The sequence below is a fragment of the Cheilinus undulatus genome, linkage group 3 (genome assembly GCF_018320785.1).
Source record: "Cheilinus undulatus linkage group 3, ASM1832078v1, whole genome shotgun sequence".
NCBI classification, from domain to species: domain Eukaryota; kingdom Metazoa; phylum Chordata; class Actinopteri; order Labriformes; family Labridae; genus Cheilinus; species Cheilinus undulatus.
In genome coordinates this window covers 55,497,320-55,525,172 of record NC_054867.1, presented here as the reverse complement: position 1 = coordinate 55,525,172, position 27,853 = coordinate 55,497,320, and the positions used below count along the sequence as shown (strand labels likewise).

General features: G+C 39.7%; 1 protein-coding gene across 1 annotated transcript in view; it reads right to left on the bottom strand.

Annotated features, from left to right (window-relative positions):
* Window positions 1-263: 263 nt before the first annotated feature.
* il17rd (interleukin 17 receptor D) overlaps window positions 264-27,853 on the bottom strand; it is a 49,894-nt gene continuing 22,304 nt past the window's right edge. Inside the window, exons 2-16 of the mRNA XM_041782993.1 lie at window positions 26,196-26,250; window positions 17,323-17,445; window positions 12,127-12,245; window positions 9,482-9,602; window positions 9,227-9,271; window positions 8,513-8,664; window positions 8,009-8,074; window positions 7,792-7,846; window positions 7,296-7,406; window positions 6,972-7,156; window positions 6,467-6,582; window positions 2,694-2,945; window positions 1,764-2,285; window positions 1,364-1,635; window positions 264-1,198 (exon numbers count right to left, since the gene is read on the bottom strand). Coding sequence (XP_041638927.1) covers window positions 1,074-1,198; window positions 1,364-1,635; window positions 1,764-2,285; window positions 2,694-2,945; window positions 6,467-6,582; window positions 6,972-7,156; window positions 7,296-7,406; window positions 7,792-7,846; window positions 8,009-8,074; window positions 8,513-8,664; window positions 9,227-9,271; window positions 9,482-9,602; window positions 12,127-12,245; window positions 17,323-17,445; window positions 26,196-26,250 — 2,319 coding nt within the window. The 3' untranslated portion in view covers window positions 264-1,073. The remainder of the gene's footprint in view (window positions 1,199-1,363; window positions 1,636-1,763; window positions 2,286-2,693; window positions 2,946-6,466; window positions 6,583-6,971; window positions 7,157-7,295; window positions 7,407-7,791; window positions 7,847-8,008; window positions 8,075-8,512; window positions 8,665-9,226; window positions 9,272-9,481; window positions 9,603-12,126; window positions 12,246-17,322; window positions 17,446-26,195; window positions 26,251-27,853) is intronic.

Here is a 27,853-nt window from a genome sequence, read left to right as displayed (position 1 = left end):
ACATTTTAATTATGTTTTTAACAAAAGTTATTTTCATTTAAGGAAGTTTTTTTAAACAAATGAGTAGAAAGAGATATTTGTTTCTTTGGTAAGAGTGGTTATTATTCAGATCAAATATAAAATATTGTTTTCACAGCTTAACTTCACAATGGACCATGGCTTTGCTGACCTCCATGGACCCCCAGTTTGGCTGGGTCCCAGAAACCTGCCCCCCCAATGGACGGCCTTGTCTGCACATGACAACTCAATTGTGCATGGCTGTGTTCAACCACCTTCAGGTACAGTGGGAGTCTCTGGCACCATTATTTTGGGGGTCATGAGCTGAAAAGGCTGAGAACCACTGGACGAGAGGCCGTTGTTTGTCCTCTTACAGAGGAGATGAAGAGGAAAAAGAGAGAAACTTCATGTAAACCTCTGCTCTGATGTAACTCAGTGTACCGGTGAAGTGTGAGAACAAAGCTTCAACTATAAATCACACTTCACCAGCACTCCTGTAATCAATGCCTAATAAATATTGTTTTTGTGGACTCATGCATTTTGAAGCGCATGTAGAGGCGTGTGTTCTGCTCGCTGTGCTTGCATGTGCATGCCAACAAGTGCTTGTATGATGATTTTTAAAAAACCTTGGGGTAATACCATAAACCGTGGTAAAATTTAGAGATGGTTTGACGGTGGCTGTGTCAAAAATCACAAACTCATAGTAAGCTGCGTCTGAAAACCCAGAAACATTTGCAGACACTACTGCAGCTGCAAACGACGACGTCCTCATTAAAACCTGTAGCTACAACGGCTCCAAGATATCCATGACAACAGCATGGTCCAAAACACTGCTGTTACCATAGTAACCACTGAGTAGTGATCTAGAGCTCTGTAGTTGTAAAAGCTGGTTTCCATAGTAACCAGTGGGAGTGATCTAGACCTCGGTTAATTCCACACAGGTGAACCACTGCAGCGTCTCTTCGTTCCAGTTTTGTTTCCATGGTGATAGGAGGGCAGCACTCGTTAGAAAAAGTTCAGGTCCAAAGTCACATATATTTGTCTCTGCAATGACATCACTCAGTAGGGGGCGTGTCCTATGATGACGCCACAGGTGCGAGTCTGTCGCCGTGCTCCAGGTGGTCGTGGTGGTGCAGTTCAGCTTTACAGACTGTGGAGGCGCTGCAGTGGAGCGACGTGACGGCAGGCGGCTCCTCGTCTCCTGAAAGACAGAGCATGGCGTTAAATACGTCATTATTCAAAGCACAAAACCCAGTTTCCAAAAAAACTGGGACACAGTGTATAATGTTACTGGAAACAGAATGTGATGGGTTATAGTTTTAATGGTAGCAGTATATTTATTTTTCTAAATAAGAACCAGCCTTACCCAACCCTGAAGAAGATGATTCACTTTCAGCCAGGGAGCAGGAGTCTGCCTGGTCATGGGACAGTCCCTCCATCAGGGGGATGGAGAGCTCCGAGGAGGGGACAGACGAATCGTAGATGCCTGAATCTCGAGGAGGAGGGACTTCTGGAGGGGAAGGACAGCCTTCGTCTGCCTGGGCGAGGATTGGACACACCTCCTCCTGAAGGATGGAGGGAGCAGATGAGGAGGAGGATGGCTCCTCAGGTAGCAGTCCAGAAATCCCAGAAATGGACCTGAAGGAGTAGAAAGAATCCACTTCTTAAAAACAAGCCGACATCCAGACAGGAAACTAGAGACGAATATTCCAACTGAATTATTTAAACTATTAAAATCAAAGAGGCAGCCTGTCAGCTCTTTTTACCGTGAATTTGGTCCCAGCATGGACAGAGAGCAACTAGGCAGGCCTGGACTCGGACATGGACCAGGACTTGGACTGTGGCTGCAGCCCGGGTCTAGGCTGGGAATGGAACCAGGAGCCAGCAGGAGCATGTTCCTCCTTGGCGCTCCCTTTCCCTCCTCCAGCGTCGGCGTCTTCACCGCCACCTCGTTGAGCACCAGGCCGGAGTCGAACCTCTGCTCGGGCTGAGACGGGCAGGAGGAGCAGTGAGGCTTCGGAGGAGGAGTCGGGGCCGGGTCAGCGGGGGGAGGAGGGGGTTTAGAGGAGGAGTCTCCTGAAGGAGCCAGGTCCTTCTCAAACCAGTCAGGGTTCTGGCTGATGTGTTGGTGCATGTTACAGATGGAGACGTAGAGTGAGCGTCCGGACTTACTCCTGAAGTAGTTCCTCCTGGAGACGTTGACAGGCTGAGATTCTCGGTCTGAGAAACTGGACTGACTGGAGTGGAGGCGGCTGAAGAGCTGAGGAAGCTGGTCCATCAACTTAAACCTAAACACAGGAAGTTAGGTTTTTACTCTCAAACAGGAGAGAAGTCAGTCAAACTTCACTTCAGTCCTGAGTGAGTGGAAATGTTTTGGTTTTCTGTTATCAGCAAGTTTTAGAGAAGTTAACCAATAACTCTTTTCCTAACTCCTTTTACATGTTTTCTCAGACATTAGCATGTTGTTTAAAGGGTTAACTTTAATGAGAAACATTTTAGATTCTTGGAGAAAGGTTCTAAAAATGTTGTCCTTCATATTTTCCCAGCGTTTGTAATTGAAATGTTTTTTTCTCACATTTGAGGCTGATAATTCTTTGACTTGTCCAAGTCATTCCGGGATAAACGTGCCACTCAGAGAAACCTAACAGATGTCTGCTGTTTTATCTAAAGGCATTTCTGTCTGCGGGGTCGTTTACCTCGGTGCCAGGCTGAGGAGAGTGGGGATGTCGTTTTCCGTTGAATAGTCGAAGTAGACCGTCATGAAGCGGTTCAGCTCCTGTTCCCCGTCCCCCTCGCTCTGCTTCGCCAGACGTAGTTTCTCAGCGATCATGGCCACGCCCACAATGAAGAGGTCACTGCCTGACCCACCAATCGGTGAGCCGCTGCTGCTGGTACCACGGCGACTGACAGGCGTCTTTCCTCTGCGGCTCTTCTTCTCCATGAAATATCTGTCGAGAAGTAGGACATCGAGGATTTAAGAGATATTTCTGAAGTGTTTAGAAAATGTTCAGAACCTATTTTTAATATCATGGCATATATGAATATAAATGTTAATATAAAAAAAACTTTTTTCCATGTTTAAGCGCATTATAATCTGTAACTGTTGTTCCTGTTTCACTACACAGGTGTTTGTGGATGTTCCCATTTTCTTTCTAAAGATTAAAAACATTGACTTGGATGAAAGAAAAACTCAGGGAAAATTAAAAGGGACATATTTTACTCTTTTGAGACAAGTTTATATCGGTCTCAGAGGTCCCCAAAACATGCCTGTGAAGAAACATCCAGTATTGGATGTTTGCATGTTTAAAAACCCCTCTGCTTTAGCCCTGCTCAGAACGAACTGTTTCTGTGTCTGTGCCTCTAAATGTTAACGAAGCTAGAAAAGCCTGAAAAAGTGTATTTTGCATAATATGTCCCCTTTAAAAAAGCTGAAATTTTAGTGTTTACCTAGCTTTTTTGATAAAGTTACAAATTGGTTTGTATGTATGGAAAAAAGAGAAGCAGGAAAACAGAATGGTGCTGAGGTGTCTAAATTCAAAAAGAAAGGAAGGAAGGAATTAAAAAAAAGGTTAATAAAATAAACTAAATGGTGAAAAGACACGACTAAAGTCTGGTTTATACTTTTGTGTCAAATCTATGAATTATAGCTGATAAACAGAGCAGAAGGTGATCAGACAGAATAATCAAGAGAGACTAGGTTTTGTGGCTTAGGGTGACCTGTGGCGTATGCTGAAGCACGTTTTCTTTGTTTTGGAGAACTCCACGCAGCATGATCAGCTGGATTCAATGATACTATTATTTCTGATCATCATAACTTACTGGGATTGCAAAAGCTCATATTTCTATATCCTGTGGTTCTGGATTTGGGTTAGCAACACAAACATGCAGAAAATTACTCCTTACACTCAGAATAGCACTTCATAGTTTGCACTAAAATCCATGCACTTTATCCAGCAGTTTTTACATTTATGTTGTTGTTGCATGTTTGCACATTCTAAATATTGCTGTTTTTTGTTTGTTTGTATTTTGGTGTTTGTTACCTGCAAAGGGCCTTCAGATGCAAACTAGCAGTCTTGCTGAAATACATTTTTACATATGTATTTTGTACTTATGTTCATTATGTGCTCTTTCCTCTTTAACCCTTGGATGCATGACCTACCAACACCTCCACTCTTCCATGAGTGGGGTCAAAAATGACCCCAATTAGAATGAATGCGTTTTATGCTGTAAACAGGAAATTTCTTTCATTTTGGTTAAAGATGATTATTTTTATTAGATTTTTGTCAACAAAAGAATTATTTCATGTTTGACATTTATCACTTTTATTAACATTTTATCACAAAACAGCTTTGAGAAAGATAAAAAAAGGGAAACATCCAAAAATGACCCTAACAGGAGAATGATTAGTAATAATAATAAGTCTGCCTTTTACAAAGATTTGGTTTGATACTACATTACTGAATCATTTTCATAAACTACAGGAAATGATGACATGTTCAGAGGTATTTCAAACTGTTTAACCAGCAATGATGCATGTAATTGATAACTAAATCTTTGTCACTGATCAGAACAAGGTCCATAAATATCATTAACTAGAGGCTGACACTCTAGAACAGAGATGTCGAACTCAAGACCTGGTCCAGTTCTACCAGGCCTAGTAAGGTCTGCAGATTTCCTCCAGTATAAAAACCTAAACTTAGCCTTGATTATTTCAAATATCCTTGTCATAAACTCATAATTTTAAGTTTTTATGTAGTATTTTTAGCTCTTAGAGTCTCAATTTTAAATATTAAGTCTTATTTTGACCTTTAAAACCTTACTTTCACTTTTAATCCTATATTTTACCTATTAGACGTACGATTCAAAATTTTATCTTACATTTTTAAACTCATGATTTCAAATTTAACCTAATATTTTGACCATTATAAACCTTGATTTTGAATTTTTTTACCTTTGAAAATCATGGTTTTATGGAATTAGATGTGTGGATGGACAGTAAATGTATCCCTGACAGTCACAGTTGATAAAAATCAAAGGTTCCTAGGGACCTTTGAAATTCCAGAGAAAATGCTTGGGGTCTTTTTTGACCCCATGTATGGAAAAGTTTGGTACTGTTGCAAAAAATGCAATTGCTTAAAAAATATAACAGTTAGATACAAATCCAGATGGTCCTATGTCAAAGACAACCTGTTTGAGGAACACATGGAAGATAAAACGATAAAAAATTAAAATTACAAAGGTATTGCAAAAAAAAAAAAAAACGACCGCCGGGGTCATTTTTGACCCCACTTATGCATCTAAGGGTTACGTAAACAAATAAAATAGAGGGAATGCTGAAGAACAAATCCAACTTAAGACGAGAAGGCTGAATAAATAGTTTTGCCTGCATCAGGCTGAGACTGAGGTTGCCAAAAAATGTAAGATTTTGATTTTTTTTTTTTTTATGTTTCTAATGATTCAATCTTTTTTTAATGACTGTGAGAACTGAAAAGTACCCAAGCTTAAAAAAATTCAATCTTCACTCATACATTAAAAAACTACAACAACAACAAAAAGAAGCACCCTAAATTGCACAAGTACTTTGCTAGTGTTTCAGAAATATTTATGCAATTTAACGTGCAGGAGTTTGCTTGCATTTTTAGGCAACTGAAAACAAATTACTCAATACTGGACCCCTAAGACTTGGACTTTTGCTACCTTGGAAGTGAAACAAGTAGTGTAATTCTTTATTTCTAGAAGAATTAAAGTAAAAAAATGTAAAAACCTCTTTAGACCCCTGCAAAAATGAATAAAACTCTTCATTAAAGCTCTTAAAGAATTAAAATCTACTGGTGAGAGAACAAAGTTTGGTGCTTTAAAAAGAGTGTTTTAGTAATATCTAGTGGCCATTGTAGGAACTACAGCTGAGAACACTGAAAACACTAAAGTTGTTTTGACAGGAAAAAACTGCACACAGAAGCTTAAAATTCACTAAAGAATGGTTTGATACAATACCAGATTTTAACTTTAATACTGCTGTAGTTAAAATTACATTACACCGATACCTGATGCAATACCACTGCAAGAAAATGGAAGTCACTGGCACCTACTGTTGGGTAAAGTCTTGTTTTTTAATCACCTTAACTGCAAACTAACTCATGCATGCTGTCTAAATTATATGAACTCAACAGCAAGGTTTCAGCACCAAATTTGGGATATTAGATGCATTAATGCAACTTTTGCATCCTTATGAGACAACTGGACTCCAAAAATGGAAGATTTGAAAAGGACTGTCCCTTCTATCGCTCTTTTCCTTGATGCATTGTCTGTTTTTTGAAGCTTTAGCACCACTTAGAGCTATCAATCAGTAAAACAACAGAGACTGTGTAGTTTAAAAGCATATGCTATCAAAACGAACTTAAGTATGAGGATTTCTGACGTAATCTAAAGTGGATGAGAGAGTGGGTAGATGCAGAGGAGAGTAAAGTACCGTAGGCCTTTCGAGCAAACAGTGATGATGAAGTTAGCCTCGTCCAGCTGTCTGCTAAGCCACGACATTTGACCTTCTTTGCACATCTCCAGGTGTTCCCAAAGGTCCAAAACCACCTGAACAGGAGAGAAGAATGAGTTCAGAACCAGACCGAACCTTTGTTTCTGATCTGTAATAACACTGCATTATGTAATACATTTTCAATTCATTATGTAATAACGCTGCATTTTGTAAGCCACTAAGCAGTTAGGGTTAGGGCAAGGTAGTAGGGTATACCCTGGAGCCCACCTTAAGTCCTAGGGTTAAGGTTATGTGTTTAGTCTAGAGCCCTGAAGGGGGGTTAGGTTTAGGCATAAGTCACTAAGCGGTTAGAGTTAGGGCAAGGTAGTTGGGTAGGGCATACCTTGGACCACTAAGTCCTGTGGTTAGGGTTATTACATAATGCAACGTTATTACATAATGTGGTGCTGCAGGCCTTGTCTGGATTTTTCTGTCACTGTCTCACCTCACAGTTGCAGAAGTCTTGCAGGAAATAAGCGAAGCTCTGGATGACGCTGGTGTGTTTGGGACAGTCTCTGTTCGAGTAGCAGATGAAGACTTTGGGGCGGGGCCAAGGGCGCTCGGTGTTCAATGCTGCACTTTGATTGGACGACTCGCTGCTCTCCTCATCCAGCTGGCTGTAAATGTTTTCTGATGGGAGAGTAAACAAAATAAAAGTTGCTGAAATAAAACGATGCCACAGTCTAACCTTTAAATGACGGATTTCCCTGAATGCAACTGACACATTAGAGTTCAGAAACAAGCACTATCGCTGATATTTCACTCTTACCTTGCTGTTTCTTGCGGCACATGACCGTGAAGAGAGTGGCGAAGGCTGACATGATGACCAGAGGAACTGTGATGGCCATGGCTCTGATTGGTCCAGCCCAGGGAGAGTGGACTGAGAGGAAGCACACAGCTTTAGTAACTAAAACTTCTTAAATGGAAAACTATGATGGGAATTACTAACTATGGTCCTGACACAGACTCTGGGAATGAGTGCTGTATACTCTACTCAGAGACCAGCAGTCACTCGGTCCTACCCAGTGGATCAATCCCAGGGTTTGTGGTCTGGGGTTGATCTGCTGGGATTGGTCATTTTGATGCGTGGGTACGTTCTGTATAGGAATCTAGGGTGGGGACAGCTGGTGCACAATGAGAGATCCTCCTTAGACCTGAAGAACTCATTTCAGGTCGGTCTGTTGGATCTAACAAGGCTACAAAGACTAGGACCTTAAAAGGATGTTTCCCCTGAATTGGGACACAGCTTTGTCTTTGCGTCTCACCTTGACTGACGTGGTACTGGGTCTGCCTCCGGGTCGTGTTGCTGTCATCTCTCAACTGAAAAAGAATGACAGAGAAATCATGTTTTGAATGTATAAACACGTCATAGTGGACTCTAAAATGGAGAACGTCTTTGTCTTTCTATAAATGATAGCATTTTAAATGCTAATATATAAGATGAAAACTAAAAAACAAGAGGTTTATGCTGCGGTCCCGTACCTCTATAGTGTAGGTCCCTGGAGTGACGTCCTGGAGGATGCATGTCGTCCTGGGCTGGCTCAGGTCCTGCACATTTAACATTAGGTTAGGGTCTATTCTAGTGGTTTTCAAAGTGTGAGGCGGGCCTCCCCTGGGGGGCACCACAGAGCTTCAGGGGAGGAGCGGAACCAGAAACCAGAAAAAAGGTGGTTTGCTTTGCTAACCCCTGCTGTGCATTGAGCAAAATGGATAGACTTATAGTTACTATAGGGGCTATGCTATAGAGCAGTGATACTCAACCCTCAACCAAAGAGCAAAATTGTTGAAAAGTACCTTTGCAAAACCCACAATCTGAATACCTCAGCTTTGAGTTCTTTATAAGTTCTTTACTTCCTCCTACATCCTTCATGAATAGAAAGTGCAGAATAATGACAAATACTTATAGACATTCTCTCCTGTCCTCCATCACACTCCAGATTTATGGATGAATCAGATCATTCTGTAAAAAAGCCTGAAAATACTCACAGGTTTGCAGCGCTGCAGTCTGAAGGGCCCGTCCTGTCTCAGTTTGTAGTACAGGTAGTAGAAGTGGAAGCCGAAAGAGGGCGGAGCCTGATCGAACGCCACGTGGAGGTTAGATCCCAGCTGAGACACGTTCAGGCTCTTTGGCTTCCAGACTGAGCAGAAAGAGACCAAACTTAACCTCAACTCCACTTTAAACTCTTAAAACTCACTCTTTATACTTAAATGATTCAATTCAAAGTTTCTGCATGTTGTTATGTTCCGCTCCAGCAGACATTTACACATTTTTATCAGTAGACTCCAGTAAAAAGCCTCCCTGTGATCATGACTTCTATTGTTGTCTTCATGAAGTATGGGTATTTTATCAGCATGAATCCCATCAGTCATTTTAAAGCTGTTCTCCTAAACTATCATTGTTTTCTGTCTTATCACACACATCTAAATGCTATTGGATTCAAAACTTCCTCCAAAGATCACAAAACATAATCCTCTTCTTTCCTGTCAGGATATTAATTCAGAACATATGCAGTTTTTTTATCAGAGGGTTTAAAATACAGAATTTTCAGCTGGAAACAAAGTCAAGATCAAATCAAACCTTCTTTAACTGGGTTTAATTTCAGAAAATTTATTCAGTTTTATCTGCTTTGAGAAGAAGACAATCAAAGCGTGCACAGAGTCATCTGGCTCTGGTTATGACGACGACACTGAGGAACTTACATGGTTTGCAGACCAGGTTGTCTGATCCCAGGAGGACTTCACACGCTGAAACATGAGCACATAAATGATTAGAGGAGCTCTCCTGGTCTGTTTTAGTCTCATCTTCATCTCAGTGACGAAGACTGGATTAGGACAGAGAGGAGGACGCTAAGCTCTGCTTTACGTTTTCACTCCTGATCAGTGATAAAGAAGACAGAGAGCCCGTTTCATCATTCAGGTACCGTTCTGGGATTTCTAGGGAGTGAGTCAACTCACAGTTGGTCCGGAGGAAAGACGGAGGGAAGAAGCTCTCGTTCATCAGAGTGGGAAAGGGAACGACCCGGACCATGTAGTCTGTGTCGAAGTTTAACCCGCTGAACGGCTGACTGCTCAGCTTCTGAGGGACAGAGAGAGTCAGAAACATTCATCAGTGTCGTTCTCTTTATCAACTCAAAAATTAAAAAAACACTCTGTGACCTGGTGCTCCGAGGTAGATTGACGTAGCTTTAACACAGTTAAGCAGAGTAATTCTAAGATATCAAAGCTTTTATCCTGTTCAAATAAAAACATACATTTTTAAATTGTATTATATTTTATCTATTTCATATTTGCATTTCATGTCATTCATTCTATTTGATTATATTTAATAATATTTTGATAACTGTTATAACTATTATCATTGGTGTCTTTATAACTAAACAAAATTATATTCAATCTATAATTATTTATAATATGTATTTATTTATTTTTGGGCCTTTTCATGCCTTTATTTGATAGAGGAAGGACAGTGGATAGATTTGTAAACAGAGAAGAGAGTGGGGAGAGAAATGCGGTGAAGGGCCACAGGCCGGATTCAAACCCAGGCCGCCTGCGTACATAGGTGGCGCCTTAAACCACTCGACCATCTGCGCTCCTGATATTATCACAAATTTCTATGATATAACTGTAATGTGTTTTATATAGTCATAATTATAGTTCTCATATGCAGTATTTATTTACTTGTTCATTTGTTTATTATACTGTAATTTCTATGAAATGATTATTAAAGGTTTTTTTACATATTATATATTTATTATAATTTATTTATTCTATATTTAGATACAATATTGATTTATTTAAATATGTTTATTATGTTGTAATTTCTATGAAATAACCATTAAAGTTTTTTTTATATGATATATATTCATTATATAATATTTATCATATCTTCATATATAAAATATTTTTTTTGTTTGTATGTTTATGTTGTAATTTCTATGACATAATTATCATTTTGTATATATGATATATTCATTATATTATATTTATTTTATTTCTAGACATCTCATTTCTTATGTTTATTATGCTGTAATTTCTATGAAATTTGTATTAAAGTTTTTTTTTATATATGATATAGTCATCATATTATATTCAGTATATCTTTATATGCAATATTTATTTATTTGTTTATGTTTATTATGTATTATTTATTATGTTTATTAATTTCTTTAATATGATTATTACATTTTTGGATATATGATATATTTATTATATTTATTATATTTTCATATGCAATATTTATTTGTTCATTATATAGGACAAAGCACATTATTTAAGATATATTTCTTTTACTGTGCCATGTTTTATCTGCAGTTACAGGACCGGGTGAAGTATGACAAGGAGAAAAACATCAAACTCAGCAGGACTTCATGCAAAGTGACATAATCAGAGCGTTGCGTCTTCACACAGCATGATCCATATTTGATTCATTTTTTCTGAATTCAAACTTTTTAATAACTTGTGGAACTTTGTACTTATATTTTACACGGAATGTCTTATTTTCTGCCTAGCTCTGTTTAAACTTCCAACATTTTATCTTGCTGCAACTGCAAAGCCCAAACGTCCCACCAAGGATAAATTAAACATTTCTTCATCTGATATTTAAAAAAAAATCCCCCAAGGCTGTTCCGTCTTTTTCAGATTCAAAAAAATTGAACATTTCCTTTAGGTTGATCATAAAAACATAAAGATGTTTTAGTTGCTTTCAAATCCATTCGTACCTGAAACATCTAGAACAGCTACATGGAAGAACAATTTTATTTATGAGTAGATTAACTTCAGTTTAAAAACAACAGGGCTTGGATGTAAAGCTGGACTGTCAATAATCCGACATGCATGTTAAAAATATTCAAGAAATATTAGGATTATAACATTAAAAACAATAAAGATTAAACATATTTCCATATCACAGAAACACTTTGTAAGAACTGTGACATTTTCTGATCCACTCACCAGTTCAAGCGATTTGTTTAAAAATCTTTAAATACCCGGTATATTAAAATGTCTCTGAAATATCAAATCAGCTTATTTGTGTCTGAAAGATTCATCTTGCTTAAAAAATCTGTCCGATCTTCACCCTGCTTTCTTTAGGACCACACTCAGTCAACTTCTGTTTTTTATGAAGGCCTGTGGCACAGGAATCAATCACCTGGTAAACGATAATCGATGATTATCGATGATTATCAACCCTCCCTTTAGGTTTGAAAACAAATTTCTCAGTACAAGAGTGAATTTTATATAAATTGTTTTTTACTTTTAGCTGAGAAGATTCATAGAGCAGCAACTTTATTTCCAATTAAACAAATTTAAATCAAAGTAACTGCATTTTTATTTAAAGACAATGTTCTTCTTTTCACCATGGCTGCTGTAGACCTGATGTGATTTCAGTCAAATAAAAGTGAAAATAAAACCAACAAACACCAGACTTTAGACTTTCCTGTGCTGTGGCGTGCATTCATGCCACCATCTGAAGTCTCTCTCTTGTCTTAGCTCATCTGAGGTTTAAAAGACTGACGACAGAGAAAGGCACCAGAAGCAGCCAACAGACGATCACATCGAGTAGGAAGAGTTTGAATAGCAGCTGTTGTGAATTTTGTCCTCACCGTGATCCTGTAGGAGAAGTTGAGCTGCCGAGGGTCTTTAAGGATCAGATGCTGACACTGTTTGCCTTCAGGATTTTTATCTTCTAGGTAAACTCTGAAGCCTTTAATGTGTTCGATTCCTGCAGAGACACAAAAACAAAGAGAGGAGGGTCAGCATCCTTCTTTATCTCCTTCTTTCCTTTCCTCCATCACCTTATCCTTCTTTCTATCAACAAAACTATGCACCAAACTTTAAAACCTTTATTTACATCTCCTTCAAGTACAGCATCCTTTCTTTGTTTCTATTTCCTCTTCTACTCTCCTTATCTCCTTTCTGTCTGTCCTATCCTTGTTTGTTCTCCCTCTCCTTATTCCCTTGCTTCCTATCCTCATCTCATTTCCTTTCAAACTTTTCCTCCCCTCCTTGTCTCATCCCTTTTCTCTTATTTCCTCCTCTCCTGGTTTCCTTTTTCTCCTTTTTTCCACCTGTCCTCTTCTCCTTGTTTCATCTCATCCCCCTCTCTCGTTGTCTTTTATCTCCTCCTGCCTCCTCGTTTCCTCCTCCACTGTGCTCTTTGAAAACTCGTCCGTCCTGTAATTACACCTTAACATCCACAGGAAGGACACGTTTTTCTTATTAGCTCTGTGGGGAGAGGAGAGAGAGAGAGAGAGAAAGAGAGGAAGGCAAACATGCAAAGACAAGGTAGAGGGGAAAAAGATAAAGGTAAAAGGACAGAAGCAAGAGGAGGAGAGGAAACAGAAAGTGAAGAAAGATAGAGGAAGAGAGAGGTGGAGAGAAAATGAAAAACAGGAGAAAGTTTTAGAGATGGAAGAGGTGAAAAGGGCAGAGAGAGAGGAAGAATGAAAGAGACTTTGACAACCATTACACACCATAAATCTCATCTAGAATAGCTGGAAATAATTACTGAAAAAAATATTAGAGTAAACATCCATAGAGACAAAATTTCTGCACTTTGTCATCCTCTGTCCTGGACTGCTCTGACCTCCTGATAGCAAGGCCTGCTCCAGGTCCATGCCCCATCTTTCCAGGTATCCTCCTAGCTGACCCCTCTACACCGCCCCCCAATATCTGGACTAGCCCACTGGGTCCTGGGCACCCAGCATGGGTTGCTGGATCAGGCCAGGTGCCCATAAAAGCGCAGCCGTATCTGTCAGCCAACCCTCCCCATCCTCACTTTCCTGAGAACGTCAGCATCAGAGGAGTCATCACAAAGGAGTCCAGCTGGCACCTGTGGCTATCATCAATATCCAGGCCTCACTAGAGTACAGCAAGACCAGAAGGAGCAAGGACCGAAAGACTCAGATACCAGGAATGCCACACTGTCTTCCTCAGAGAACCCATCTCCCCACATGTGAGTCCAAGTCTGCAGCCTCACAGTTACTGGGTTGATGGAATAAGGTTCAAAGGTAGGTGAACTGCTCCACACCTTCCACCCCCCTGCCATCCACAGACACAGATTAGATGGCACCATCCAAGGCATCCCGAATACCTGGATCTTTGTTTTGACCCTGAAGACGCGAATTTCCAAAACTTCAGCCTCCTCACTCAGCAAGTTAAGAGAGAGGACATCTACAGTTACAATGCTGGGGGGAAAAAATCACAGTAAGATTATGTTCCTGAATCTTCAGCCCTAATTGTGAGTTCACATTCAAATAAAAAGTAAGAACACCAGGCGCTGGATTCTTCTTGATGTCTGTTATTTCCAAAAGAATCTTCGTCAATGCTAATTCAGCTAAAGAAACAGCAGGTCTGCAGGGCTGAGATACTCATGATGGCCTTCAATAAAACAGGAGTTCAGATCTGAAGTAGGTCCACTGATTCTGCCTAGAACCTCACAAACATCCTGCTGACCACAGCAGCACTGATTTAATGCTGAGAGTATCAGCAAAGACATAATGACAGCAGAGCCTAATCACAGGACTGCTGCAGAATTGCAATCTGCAAATGCAACAGGACACTGTAGAAGTCAGTGTTACATTCACAATAAATCCAAGATGGTGGACATATTCACAGAGTATACAGATGCAGTTTCATCACATGCAAGAGACTATACCGGGATCTTATCTAACTGGTTTGGTTCAGTGGTTCATGCATTTATTTGCATTTCCTGTGGGAAAGACACTAAACTAACTGTTCCCTACCGTCTCTCTCTCACTGTGAGGTTTAAATGTGAACAGATGAATTACAAAGTTTTCAGAGGAAGCCTATCTGGAAATTTTCAGAAATGTTCAAAACACTTGAGAGTGCATGTGTGAAAAAGGGCAAGAGAAAAAGTGAGGGAGAGAAGAAGAGAGAGGTGAAAGAGCGAGAGAGAGCAGCAGTGGTGAAACAGGTTTTTCTGTCTCCGGGCAGATTCCTGAACACCTCTGTGTGTCTCTCCTGCAGAGCCGATGACAGACAGGGATGTTTTTGCATTTTAACGACAGCTGCAGCGTGACACCAGGCTGGAGTTTTCCTTTTCTTCAGTATCAAACATGGAGGATTCTGCAGGTATCAGCTTCATTTTAGAAACATTTATCAGACAGAGGAACCTCTGCTCTGTTAGATCTGCTTGATCCAGGCTCCAACATCAACAACTTTCAAACACAACACACACCACAAGAACAAAACTGTTAAATCTGCCATTATTAGTCTCTCATAGAAGAAAAAGGTTAAGGTTTTAAAAATCTTTAAGAGTGCTCCAGGCTTAACATGTGTATCTACAACCCCAGTTCCCAAAAAGCTGGAGCATCGTGTGAAATTTCAATAAAAACGGATCTTATAAATCCATATCATATCTGAACAGAAACATGTCAGTTTAAACTGAGACATTTTACCACTTCATGAAAAATATCAGCTCATTTTGAATTTGATGGCAGCATCTAATAAAGTAGGGATGAGGAAAGGCTGGAAAAGTAGGTGGTACCAATGAAAAACAGCAGGAGGAGCATTTAGCAACTAATGAGGTTAAACAGAAACAGGCCAGTGACATGAGTGGGCATAAAAGGAGCATTTTAGGGAATAAGAGTCTCTTAGAAGTAAAGACCCAACTTTTTTTTTTTTGGGGGGGGGTTTAAATCAGTCCTGGGTAATGTCAAACATTAGCCAAAATATTGATTTTGATGCATTGTCACTTTTTGTGTGGCATCTGATTTAAAATTTACTACCCTTTCAAGTCACTTCTGGACAAAAACGTCCTATTGACTCCCATTCAAAAAAATTGCATGATCTAATCATGCATTCTGTAATATTATGCTTTTATTTTTGAGAAAAATTGTCAAATTTGTCATTTTTACTGTTCATCACTAAAATCAGCCATCATAAGTAATCAAACTGGCATTTAAGGGGTTAAAATCCTAAAATTCTTGAATGTTTGGTAGTTTTGAGCACAGCTGAAGTTGTTTAAGAGATTTATGCAAAAAAAAAAACAGAAAAAAATATTAATCTATAAAGTTTTTATAGCAGTTTTTTGGAAGTGTACACTTTTGTCCTTAACTCATTGAGTGCCATAGACATATATATACGTCAAAATGTTTCTTCGGTGGCTGGCACAAGGGGGCGCTCTCACGCTCCCTGTGAGTAATTTTGGGGCTTCTGGGATATGTAGGCGGAACACTACAGTCGGAAGTGACGGTAGATCAAACGTCAGAGGTGGAAACCCTGGGGTCAAAGAGCAGAGCGATCGTTACGGAGGTAATCTAAGCTAAAAGTTCTAACTTAGATGCTGGAAGAAACTTTACATTTTTGCCTGAGAAATCGCTGACTCACTGAAACCGACACTGAACTTAACGACAGCGAATCCAGGGATCGGCCAGCAAAGAGGCTAAAGAATGCCGTGAGGCCCCCCCCACCCGTGCGTCAGAGAAATAAGGCAGCCTCTCGCCAGCGACAAGCAGGAGAGGACGTGGACGTATAGGGGGGTCCTGTGGAGGCCGTCCAGTTCCAGAGTGTGAATGACAGTGACTGGAAGCATTGTTATTTATTTTACAATAAAATAACATTTGTAATACAATTTTCAGGTGTCTTTATGTCATTGAAGGCAAAATTATAACATTCAAATCACTGTTCTGCTTGACAGACTCTCTTTCACAAAAATGCATTTTTCTCAGCTTTCTAGAAAAAAAGTGGTCTTTTTGGTGAAACTAGTCTCTATTCAACTTCAGAAAAACAAGAACGGAACAAGCTACAAACAAACGTTTTTTTTCCATGATGAAATAGAGAGTTTCTTCTTTCTTTTGAGCTGTTCTGTGTTTTCAGAGTCATAGTACAAAATATTCTGTGGGTCTTGAAAGATGACTCAAAATGGCCAAAAACGCTGGCACAAGGCACTTCCCATTTTATAAAAGGGCTGGCACTCAATCAGTTAATGGCTTTAAAGGGTAGTAAATTTGTTCCACAGTGTTCCCCTGACCTATTAGAGCAATTGAAATTTTAATTAAAAAATTTGCCTAGGAAGAAACTTTGTTACAAAAAATTAGACCATATGCACTAACACGGCCAGAATGGTGAGCACAAAAACAGGAAAAATTTGCCCAAATGGACAAAAATGTCCCAGTGATGCCTGAGGGTTAAAGGGGCTTCAAACTCCAAACATCCACCATGACCAGGACTGGCTGCACATGTTTTAAAAGAAAAAACTACTTGTATATTTTAAAATCTTGATTTTTTAAGAGACATAACAGTTACCATACTGCTACTGTATACAAAAAGCATGCATGATTGATCCGAACTAACATGTTTTCAAAATAAAGCTCGCTGAAATTTACTGAATTAGAAAAAGAGTTGTACTTCTATCTTTGTTTAACGCGTCTTAGGTTTGAAATGTAAAAAAACTGCCACTGCTTCCTCGAGTTTCTGAGTTTCAGGAGGCATCAGAGAGGAAATTTAACACATTTTTTCTTCAGAGACCCAGGCTGCTCCGTCTGTGTGAAAAACAACAGGCTGTATTGTCACAGACAGAGAGGTTCACCTTACACTCAGCGACACTCACATTCCTTCACGGTCAAACAGTGGTATTGTAGTGCGAGATGTGATCCTCTTTCTTATTCTGCGGGTCGGATCAAAGGGACACACATCCACAGAGAGCGGGCTAATCTTACGGATTTGAGCACTTTGAAGGTTTTAGTGTCCTGTTCCTCCTCCCTGACGCTCCGCCCTTCCTCAAACAGCCACAAATACACATGAACACGTAGACAGGTAAAGACTCAGACAGGTACCTAGTGGGCTGGCGGACCAGTGGACGACCACGGCAGCCTGGTCCTCACAGGCGAGGTGACTGAAGGAGACGTTGGTGACCTCGTGGATCACATGTTTCCCCAACGGGTAGTTCAGTGAACAATCTGTAGGGCGAGAGACATTCAGAAGGAGAGAGAGAGAGAGATCAGCTAAAGAGCATTTTCCTTGACAAATCATCACATTACTGGAAAACTGTCATACAAATGAGCCTATTGTGCAGAAAGTGACATCGTTTCCTATTGGACCACATATTTAAATCCTAATAGCCGTGTTTAAGTAGCCCACACTAAGTAAATCTGAAAGTCCCCAAGGCCTTGATTCTTCTTTGTTGGTTAGGACCCAGAAGTGTTTTTGTTTTTGGTACAAAAAAAGCTAAACTTAAAAACAATTAAGGCTTATTTCATTAAAAAACAAGCACAGCCTTTTTTCATGTTAAGAGGTTAGCCTCGTTGTTTGTCTTAAGGAACGGCCAAGCTAGATCTAACTTCAAGTTAGCAGTTTAGCACTGATTTGGTTTTGGTACACAGACAGGGCTAAGCTAAGAAAGCATGCTATTTCTAGCTTCAAACGAACAGTTTGGTTTTGTTTTTAGTCTTTCTGAAAGGCTTGGCAAAAAAATATGATAGCACTAGCTTGAAATGAACAGTTTAGCGTTGTTATTGTAAGGCAAGACTGCGCTAAGCTAGCATGCCAACAGTTTCATGAACATTAACACATTAGCCTTGTTCTTGGAACTACAACAAGGCCAAGCTTAAAAAACTATTATTTTAGCTTCACATCAACAGTTTAGCCTTGTTTTTGCCCGACAATGCTAAACTTAAAACATTGTTCTCACTTCAAATTATTAAAATTATTATATCCAGTGCTTAACAAATGTGTTAGACCAGCTGTCATCTCTGTCTCAGAGACCATCCAGCATCATGAAGTGCTTTAATGCGGACTCTTTCATTTTCAGTCAGCTCTCCATGTTTTACCATTTTGAACAGGAATGAGGAATTTCAAACTGAATTCACCCAAATTTGAGCCGGCTCACTGGGCTTCTCTGAGAAGTCAGAAATGAATCAAGCATAACATTCAACCACTAAAACTCATTTTTCTGTTCAGGAATGACAGTAAATAACTATAATTTGACATTTTAATCAGAAATATTAATGTGCTTTACTATTTTTTCAGTTTTTTTGTAAATCAGTAAATTTAAAAATTCATGGATAACAATAATAATTCTATTTTAGCATTAAAAATATAATTTGGGTTAAAGAGCTCCTACATATTGGTGTATGAACCATTGCAGAAACATAAAAAATGATTTTGGTAATTACCAATGCTGTTAATTTAGGGCAGCTGTGGCAGAAACCTTACTTTGATCAGGGTTAGGGTGGTCTAATACATTTTTTAAGCACTGTATATATCTAACATTTATTTAACCAGGAAAATCCTGTTGGGATCAAAAATGTCCTGGCCAAGGCAGCGGCACTTAACATAGTTTTAAACAAAGAGCAGTCATGCACAGCAAAACATAAAATAAGATATTTAGTCGTAAAATAAAAAACTTTGGGCACAGATGGCCTAGTGGCCAGGTAGATGGGCAGCCAGGGTGCAAGTCCAACCTGGGGCTCCCTTCTCACATCCCTGTTCTTATTCTATCCACTATTCTCCTCTATCAATAAAGGCATGAACACAATTTTTAAGAAGTAAAAATCTGCAAAAAAAATGACCACATTCGTGAATTGAGGCATCCGACACCAAATGTTTCTGCCTCAGTGATTCTCTCTCCTCTAAAGAGCATTCAGTCAGTTTGGTTGATTAAGTTTGAAGTTTTTTTATTATCCATTCTACAAATAAAGGGAGCAGCAAACTTAAACATCCCTTTCTCAACAGCCCAACGTTTTCATTGTTTTATTTTGTGCCAGTCTAGTGCCCTCTCTCTTTTACTGTGAAGCCATTCTGTTGTGACTCATGCAGAATGTGAACGGGGATTGCTTTGCTGAAATAAGCAGGGATGTCCTTGAAAAAGATGTTGCTCCAAAACCTCCATGTACCTTAATGGATATATGCAGGGTGACCGCTACTTTTTCTCAGTCTTCAGATTAAACGCCTTTCAGTTTTAGTCACATTCTGGTCATTTCTACCTTTTATAGTCCTAGTCTAGTTTAAGTCCATTAGAACTTCTCACATTTTAGTCTGAACTTTCAGTCCAAGCATTTACTCTCCTGCTATCTGGTACCAAACCGTGGTAGTGTGTTCTCTGCCAAACCTGGGGTCCCTGCTTTCTACAGCTGAGAGGCAGAATAGATACAGATGTGCTGTGTTGATGTATTTGACAGATTTATCCTCAGTGGAGAAATATCATGGATTCTGAATGTCTGACAGAAACCAAATTACATTTTAGTCTAGTTTTAGTCATCAGAGATCCATTTTTGGCTGGTCTTAGTCTCATCCTTGTCATGGAAAAAAGGCTGTTGAGCATTCTTAGTTTTTAGATGATCAAATTTACACTGTAAGGCACTCATGGGCACTAATGCAGCCCCACACCATCACAGGTACTGGCTCTGAACTTAATGGACCTTTCCCTCTTTAGTTTGGACGACTTGACGGCCTAAATCAAATAAATAATAATAATTGTGGACTCGTCAATCCACAGCACACTTGTCCACTTTATGTCAGTCCGTCTCAGCTGAGCATGTGCCCAGAGAAGTGGGCGGGGCTTCTGGATGTTGTTGATAAATGCCTTCATCTTTGCATGGCAGAGTCTTAACTTACATTCATAGACGCAGAGGCATACTGTGATCCCTGACATGATTTTCTGCAGTGTTCCTGAGCTCATGTTGGAATATCTATCGCAGATTGATGCTGGTTTTTAACCCCCTAAGGGGTCAAAGGTCACAGGGTTTCAGTGTTGATTTCCATCCTTTCCCCTTCTGTGCAGAGATTTCTCCACATTCTCTGAGTCTTCAGATGATATTTGGGACTGCAGATGGAGAGAGCTCCAAACTTTTTGCATGCATTGATCATAAACGTATTTATCCACTCAGGTGTCCACAGAATGGAGAACCTCGCACCATCAGTGACTCTGAATGAGTGAGCGTCTCAGGGGTGCTTCTTTTATATCCAACCACGCTACTATCTGTTATCAAACTTACCTATGGAATGTTCTGGGTATTTTTTGAGCTTTCCACAACTTTCCTGGTCTTTTCTTGCCCCATGTCCCAGCTTTTTTTGGAGCATGTTGCATGCATAAAAGTCAGAATGGGTGTATATTCCCAAAATAGACTGAACATTGAATTGAACTGAATCTAGTTTGAAAGGTTTTGTAAATCACTGATCTGTCTTCGTCAAATTTTGCACAACATCCAGACTTTTTTGGAATTACCTGGGTGTTTTTTCTCTGCAGCATTTTGCTTTTGCAGCTGTGTTCTAAATATGTATGCTTCGGATTTTGCATCATTTATGAATCTGCAGCAGGTTTCCTGTAAATGCAGCTGTTTTTGTCATTTTGGAGGACTTTTTTATTTGCATGTTTGCATATTTGCATTTGTATTGTGTTTTAAAAATCTGAGTCATTTTTGAATTTTCTGCATGCTTGTTTCATTTAAAAAAAAAAACATCTCAGCTTTTGTCCTCATCAGCCCCAAAACAATCAAAAGCTTATCTGCTTTAATTTCTATGAGAAGCATTTTAAGAAACAAAGACCAGTCAATAGATCCTTTAAAAAAAAAAAAAAAAACGCACCGTCACGTTTTTTTAAACCCCCATATTTACTGATCCGTGCATCCAATTCACTCTTTTTATCTCATGATGAAGAAAACGGAGGAAGAGGAGGATGCGATGCAGCCAGCCATGAACCGTGAGGGATGTGTGGAGGAAAGCCGGACTTAGGATGCAGAAAGAAAAGGGGGCGTTAGCTCAGACACGACTCACTGCTCCTCTTTCCTCCCTTTGACCAAGACGACTGAGGTGAGGAGGAGGAGGAGGAGGAAGACGGAGCTTAAAGGGACAGAGAAGATTGAGGAAGAGGAGGTTTCAAGAAAGCATGGGATACGACACGAGTCAGTGCTCCTCTTCCTCTCACCTCCTCAAAGCGGGGTCATGTTCAGGGCTAAAGCAGAAGGTCACGGCTGGACGCTCCTCTTCCTCCATCGGGAAGCTTTTATCAAAGATATAAAGAGGAGGAAGAGGAGGGAAAGGTCGCAGATTGGGCATTTTTCTGCTCCTCTTTGTTTTCATATTTTCTTTGTAAGACAAAAGAAAGGAGGAAGAAGAGGATGAAAGGGGACGAAGAAGGCGTTCACTGCTGGAAAAAGAGAAAAATCTGCATTGTTTGGTTTCTTTTTGCTCCTCTTCCTCAGTTTCACACCCAGCTTAAGGAGGAGAAGATGAAGGTGGCTGCCCTCAGAAACACTTCTTCATCTTCTAAAGTTTAAAATTAAAGTTTTTGGGTTGTTTCACCTGATTTCTGTTTCTTAGGGAATAAAAGTCTGTGGATTAAAGTTTTTTATTTATGATCCTCTACAAACATAAAGACAACGACTGATCTGAGAAAAGAAGTGTTCAATCTTTACTTTTCTTAATAGCAGGCGAAGCATGTCCTGATCATTTGTAGGTCAAATCAGCTCGTTGTAGTGATGTAACACGGGTCAGAAGTCACTCTGTTCAATTTTCTGAGAGTGAGGGAGGAGTAAACCCCTCCTGGCCCTCCTTCTTCCTCCGCCATTCACCCAGTGCTAAGGAAAGGAAGCAGTGAGGTGTGTCGTTTCCTGCAGAGGTGGCTCCGATTGTCATGCTAAAACGCCTCCGTGTCAGCCTGAAGCTGCTGATTTCATCACTTTTCTTCTTCTCTAAAACAGGATAGGTCATCTTTTTAAAGTCACATGACCTCCTGACTCCTGACCTCCGCATCAGCCGTGACATAATGTGGATTTAGATCAGACACCATTAAAGCGGCTTTTTCTTATCCGAGGTCTGCTGCACACGGAGGCGGATATTTTATAAAGCGCCACATTTTGTCCGCTCATGTGCAACCAGCGTTTTAGGTCAAAATACATCTTTTTGAAAAATTCTTTCAAAGGTGAAGATTTTAAAAAACTTTCAGTCTGTGCCTTCTTGAAAATGGTAAAAAGTTTATGATATATGGAGGCCCTAAGCGGACATCCTCCCATAGATTTTATTTTACTCAGTTTAGCTGTGATAAATACATTTCAATATCTCAAAAATGTCACTAATTTATCCTGTTATCTCGAGATAACACAGCTGGTTTTCATGATATCCTTTCTAGAGATTGCTAGACAACAACCAAAATGGACTAGGGATGTATGATAGAGGATTTTTGCCAATATCTGATATGCAGATATTTACAGATTAATTTTATAATAATAGATTATATTTTATATATATTTTTTTATAAATTCTACAGTTCTGTGTGAACTCAAACAGCAGGAATTCCTCAGCCACAGCTCTGGCTTTATCTGCATAGAAAGCTGGTAGTGTTGTAGTACTCGAGACTGGTCTCAAGACCACATTTTGAATGTCTTGGTCTTGTCTTGGTCTCAGACTGGCCTGGCTCAGCATCTTCCATTAAGACCGGTCTAGACCAGCAGTGATCTGCTATCTTCAGCTTCATTATTGTGAGAATAAGGAGAAGCACTCGCTAAAACAACAAACAGCTACACCTGCAAAAACTCAGACATCAGTCCATCTTATTCTAGTCAGAAATCCCTCTGAACACTTAAGGCCTCATTAACCTGACTAATCTAGAGAAACATCTCAAATTTCACAGATTTAAAATAATTCCAGGCCTGTCAGTGACTTTTAAATACGGACAAGGATTTATTTTTAAGAAGTTAGTTGAACAGATGTGTTAAGATTTGAGATTTTAGCATGTTGTGTTTTGAAAGAGTTTTTATCTGTCAGATTTATTGAAAAGAAAAATAAAATTAAAGAGAGAATGATCTTTAACTGTTCAACCTTGTCGTGGTTTTTTAAAACTGATTTTTATGGTCTTGGTCTCGGGTAGTGTGGTCTCGAGTACAAGCTGGATTACAGCAACAACACCTGCTTTACGGCAGTAACTGTGAGGAGACACCAGAGTAAAACAGTAAATCACTACTTAGCAAACATCAGTTATGATGATACCAGAGCAGACAGGATGCAGGTGTGTTTCTGTCCCCTATTTCTGAGTTTAGAGCAGTGTTACTCAACCCTGCTCAACCAAAGAGTCAGTGTTGAAAAATACCTTTGAAAGAGCCACAATCTAAGTGGTGAAAAGGGGCAAAAATGGCTTGAAGTAGCAAGAAAAATAAGTTCAAGGTGGCTAAAATGGTCAAAAAGCAACAAAAATGGATGAAAAGGGGCGAAAACTGTGGCAAAGTTACTAAAATGGGCAAAAAGCAGTCAAGAGTGGCAAAAATGGGCAAAAAATAGGAAACAAGTGGTATTTAGTGGCAGAAGGTAGTTGAAATGGGTGAAAAGTGATTAAAAAATGGGCAAAAATGGGATAAAAGTAGCAAAAAGAAGTGGCAAAAACAGGGGAAAAAAGAAGAAACAAGCAGTATTTAATACCAAAAGGTATCTTCAATGGGCAAAAAGTGGCAAAAAATGGTGAAAAAGGGCAAAAATTGGATAGAAGTGGCAAAAGAAGTGGCTAAAATGGGCAAAAACTAGAAAATTATGTGTATTTAATGACAAAACGTAGCTTAAATGGGTGAAAATGGGGAGAAAAATGGTGGAATAGGGCGAATATGGGATAAAACTGTCAAAAAATGGGTAAAAGTTGAAGAAAGTGTCAAAAATGGGCAAAAAGTTGTAAAAAGTGGTATTTAATGGCAAAATGTAGCTTAAATGGGCTAAAATGGGATAAAAGTGGCAGAAATGGCTTGAAGCAGTAATAAAAATAAGTTCAAGGTGGCAAAAATTGTCAAAAAGCAACAAAAATGTGTGACAAGTGAGAAAAAAATGAGTTAGAGGGGGGCAAAAAATGGTCTAAAAGTGGCAAAAAAATGAGTGAAAAGTGACTAAAATGGGCAAAGAGCAGTGAAGAGTGGCAAAAATGTGAAAAAAGAAATAGGAAACAAGATGCATGTAATGGCAAAAGGTAGTTTTTTGGATGAAAAGTGTCAAAAAATGGTTAAAAAAGACAAAAATGGGCAAACAGGCAAACAGTGGCAAAAAAATTGTGAAAAGAAGCGAAAATGGGGAGAAAAAGTGAAAAAATGGTCAGATAGCAGCAAAAATGGGTGAGAAGTGGGAAAAAATGAGTTAGAGGTGGCAAAAAATGGTCTAAAGGTGGTATAAAACGTGTGATAGGTGACTAAAAAGTGGCAAAAAGCAGTCAAGAGAGGCAAAATGGGCAAAAAAATAGAAAACATCCATCCATCTTCTTCTGCTTATCCGAGATTGGGTTGCGGGGGCAGCAGCCTAAGCAGTGAGACCCAGACTTCCCTCTCCCCAGCCACTTCATCCAGCTCTTCCTGGGGGATCCCAAGCCATTCCCAGGCCAGCCGAGCGACAGTCTCCCTAGGTCTTCCCCGGGGTCTCCTCCCAGTGGGGCTTGCCCGGAACACCTCATCTGGGAGGCGTCCAGGAGGCATCCGGACCAGATGCCGGAGCCACCAAATAGGAAACAAGATGTATGCAATGGCAAAAGGTAGTTTAAATGGGCAGAAATGGGTAAAAAATGGTGAAAAGAGCAAAAATGGGAAAAAATTGCAAAAATTTTGAAAAAAAACAAACAAGTGGTATTTAATGGCAAAAGGTAGCTTTTATAGACAAAAAGCGGCAAAAAATGGTTTAAGACAAAAATGGGCAAACAGTGGCAAAAAATTGTGAAAACTGGCAAAATTGGATTAAAGTGGAATAAATGGGGAATAAGTGGCAAAAGAAGTTTCAAAATGGCCCCAAAAAAAGGAAAAAAGGGGTATCTAATGGCAAAAGGTAGCTTAAATAGGTGAAAAGTGGCAAAATGGCAAAATAAAAGTTTCCTTTTTTTGATTTTTTTAAGGTAAATTTAGACATAAAAGAGCCAGGCGTTGAGTATCACTGGTTTAGAGTGTTTTAGTCTGTGAAGGAGCTGATAAATAAAGTTTGGACTGTCTAGCTCCCTGTTCATGTTTTCACCATAAGGACACATTTGCTTTTTGTTGGTTCCTTTGGAACTGGAATATAAAATACTGATGAGCAGCAGTGTGACCCAGCAGGTCTGTGTGCGATGGCGTTGTCTTCTACAGTAAAATAAAATAAATACTGAGAGATGACGTCACATCTCATGCAATAATAAATGACTTAAAACAGCTCATAACATAGGTAAATCATGACTGTCAGTGCACTGTTTCTAAATTTGATTCCAATTTTATGCGATGATTTTAGGTAGAAAAGTTTAATTTCCACCGGGGGGGGGGGTCAAGATCTGCACACAAAGAGCAGCGTGAATGAGCTCCTCGCTCATGGTCACGGACAAAAGAGGGAGGAGGGATCGGCTACGGCTCAGGAACTTGACTTTTAGGGAGAAAAGAACAAAAGACGAAGGAGGAGGAGGAGGAGGAGGAGGAGGAGGAGGAAGGAGGGGTGTGAAGATGTGGGGGGACAGGGGTCTTCAGAGACCCCTGCTTAGTGACAGGAAGTTAAAACTGATTTTAAACTATGATTTTAAAGAGTTTTATTGACCTCAAATCTCACTGAAGACTCACCTTATAAAACTGTCAGAGACTCTGATGTTGAAGATAAACTGTGGGTTTATTTCTGAGTTCAGTTGGAAATATTAACCCTCTAACTAAGGCACTAGAGTTTAAATGTTTCCTTATAGAAAGCAAAGTTCCAACAGATTTCAGAAAAACTAAATCAATAGAAACAAAGAGAAACTCACTGTCAGCTCGGAGGGTGACGGCCAACCTTCGACCTCCATCTGCACCAGACTGCACCTAAAACAGAGAGCAAACAATTTTAACATGAGCCTTAAACCATCGAGGCTACTTACAGTGATTCAGAGAACTAGTGGGCTGCCTCCACTCCTGTTTAGATGAAGTTCAATATAACAAGGAGGAGAATGAGAACGAAGGAACGCTGTAAAAGCACACAGAAGTGGAGACTGTGGCTCTGTAGAAAGGTCTGGGGTTCAATTCCCTCCTTCAGTCACATGCTGCTGCGTCAATGATGAGTGAACGTGTAAAACAGGCAAATCTTCATTTATCATTTATTTACTTAATGATGATGCTTGAATACAACTCCAGACATAAAACTACCACTGTGTGAAGTCTTAACCAATCAGATCAGGCCATTTTACTCCCCAGACTCTGGTGTAGGTGCCAGTCAGTCTGGTTGTGTCAAAGACTAAAACTAAGGAGATTTTGTCTCCATTTTTTTTTAGTTAGTTTTGTAAGCGCAGTATACAGTTTTAGTTAGTTTCCCTTTTGTTGGTAAAGCTTAGTTTTAGTTAGTTTCAGTTAACTAAAATGATTTTTGAATTTTAGTTATCTAGTTAGTTTTAGTTAACTCTAACAACCTTGCCACAAACACACCATCCCCTCTGTGGAGCACAGTGGTGGCAGTTGCTCATGATGCTGCCAGATGCATACATGCACAAGGTTAAACAGTGATGAATCTCATCATAGAGCTTCTGCTGGACTTCATTCTGCTACTCCGTGGGATTTGTGCAGCTTGTAAGCAGACCTGAGATTAAAACTATACCCAACACAGACAGAAGGAAATTTATTCTGTTTCTGTGCCTCTAAGTACCAAACTATAAAGCCTGCTGATGACACTAACTCTAAATCCATCTGCTCCACTAACTTTAATGTAATGAGAAACCTGTTAGGCTCCACCAGATGACGTCAGCTTTAGAGATCTTTAAAAAAAAAAAAATCTCAGGATTTAGGTTTTTCTTCTCTTAAAGAGGCCGGAGGAGTAAAGTCAAAGTCAGTGGATATCCTCTCAAAGCTCCACCCTGCAGCTTTTATTTTCAAACACAAAGACGACAGATAAAGTAACACATGAAGAAGAGCGAGATAATCTGACACTTTCTTTGAGCTACAGTTACCCAGAATCCTTTTCTCATGGTGACACAAAGCCAAGGAGGAGTGCTGGAGCAGGTTTACGGCTCTGACCCTGTTGGTCAGCCTCGTTACGGAGGTGTCAGGCTGTGGTCACACTAACAACCACACAACCACACCTGTAACCAATCAGACGACCCCCTACTGAGCCGGTGTGTGCTGAAGAAAGTGTGCCGAGCTTGTTAGTGGTGACTGTACCTTAACAACCTGTCCTCACAAACACACGTTAGTAATTATGGACTGTGAAGAGCCTCATTGCCAGAACACATTCCCCAGACCTTAAAACACTCACAAACAAGGAGGCGAAACCCCCAGCATCCTTTTGAAGTGAGGATCAGACAGAACGTTTGAAGAAACGTTCAAGAAAAACATCCTGAAAATCCTCTATTACAGATAAAAACACTCAGAGTTTAATCCTGTGATTTCTCTGTCCTTACATATGCTCCCTTAGTTTTCCTCCACTGCTGACCTTTAA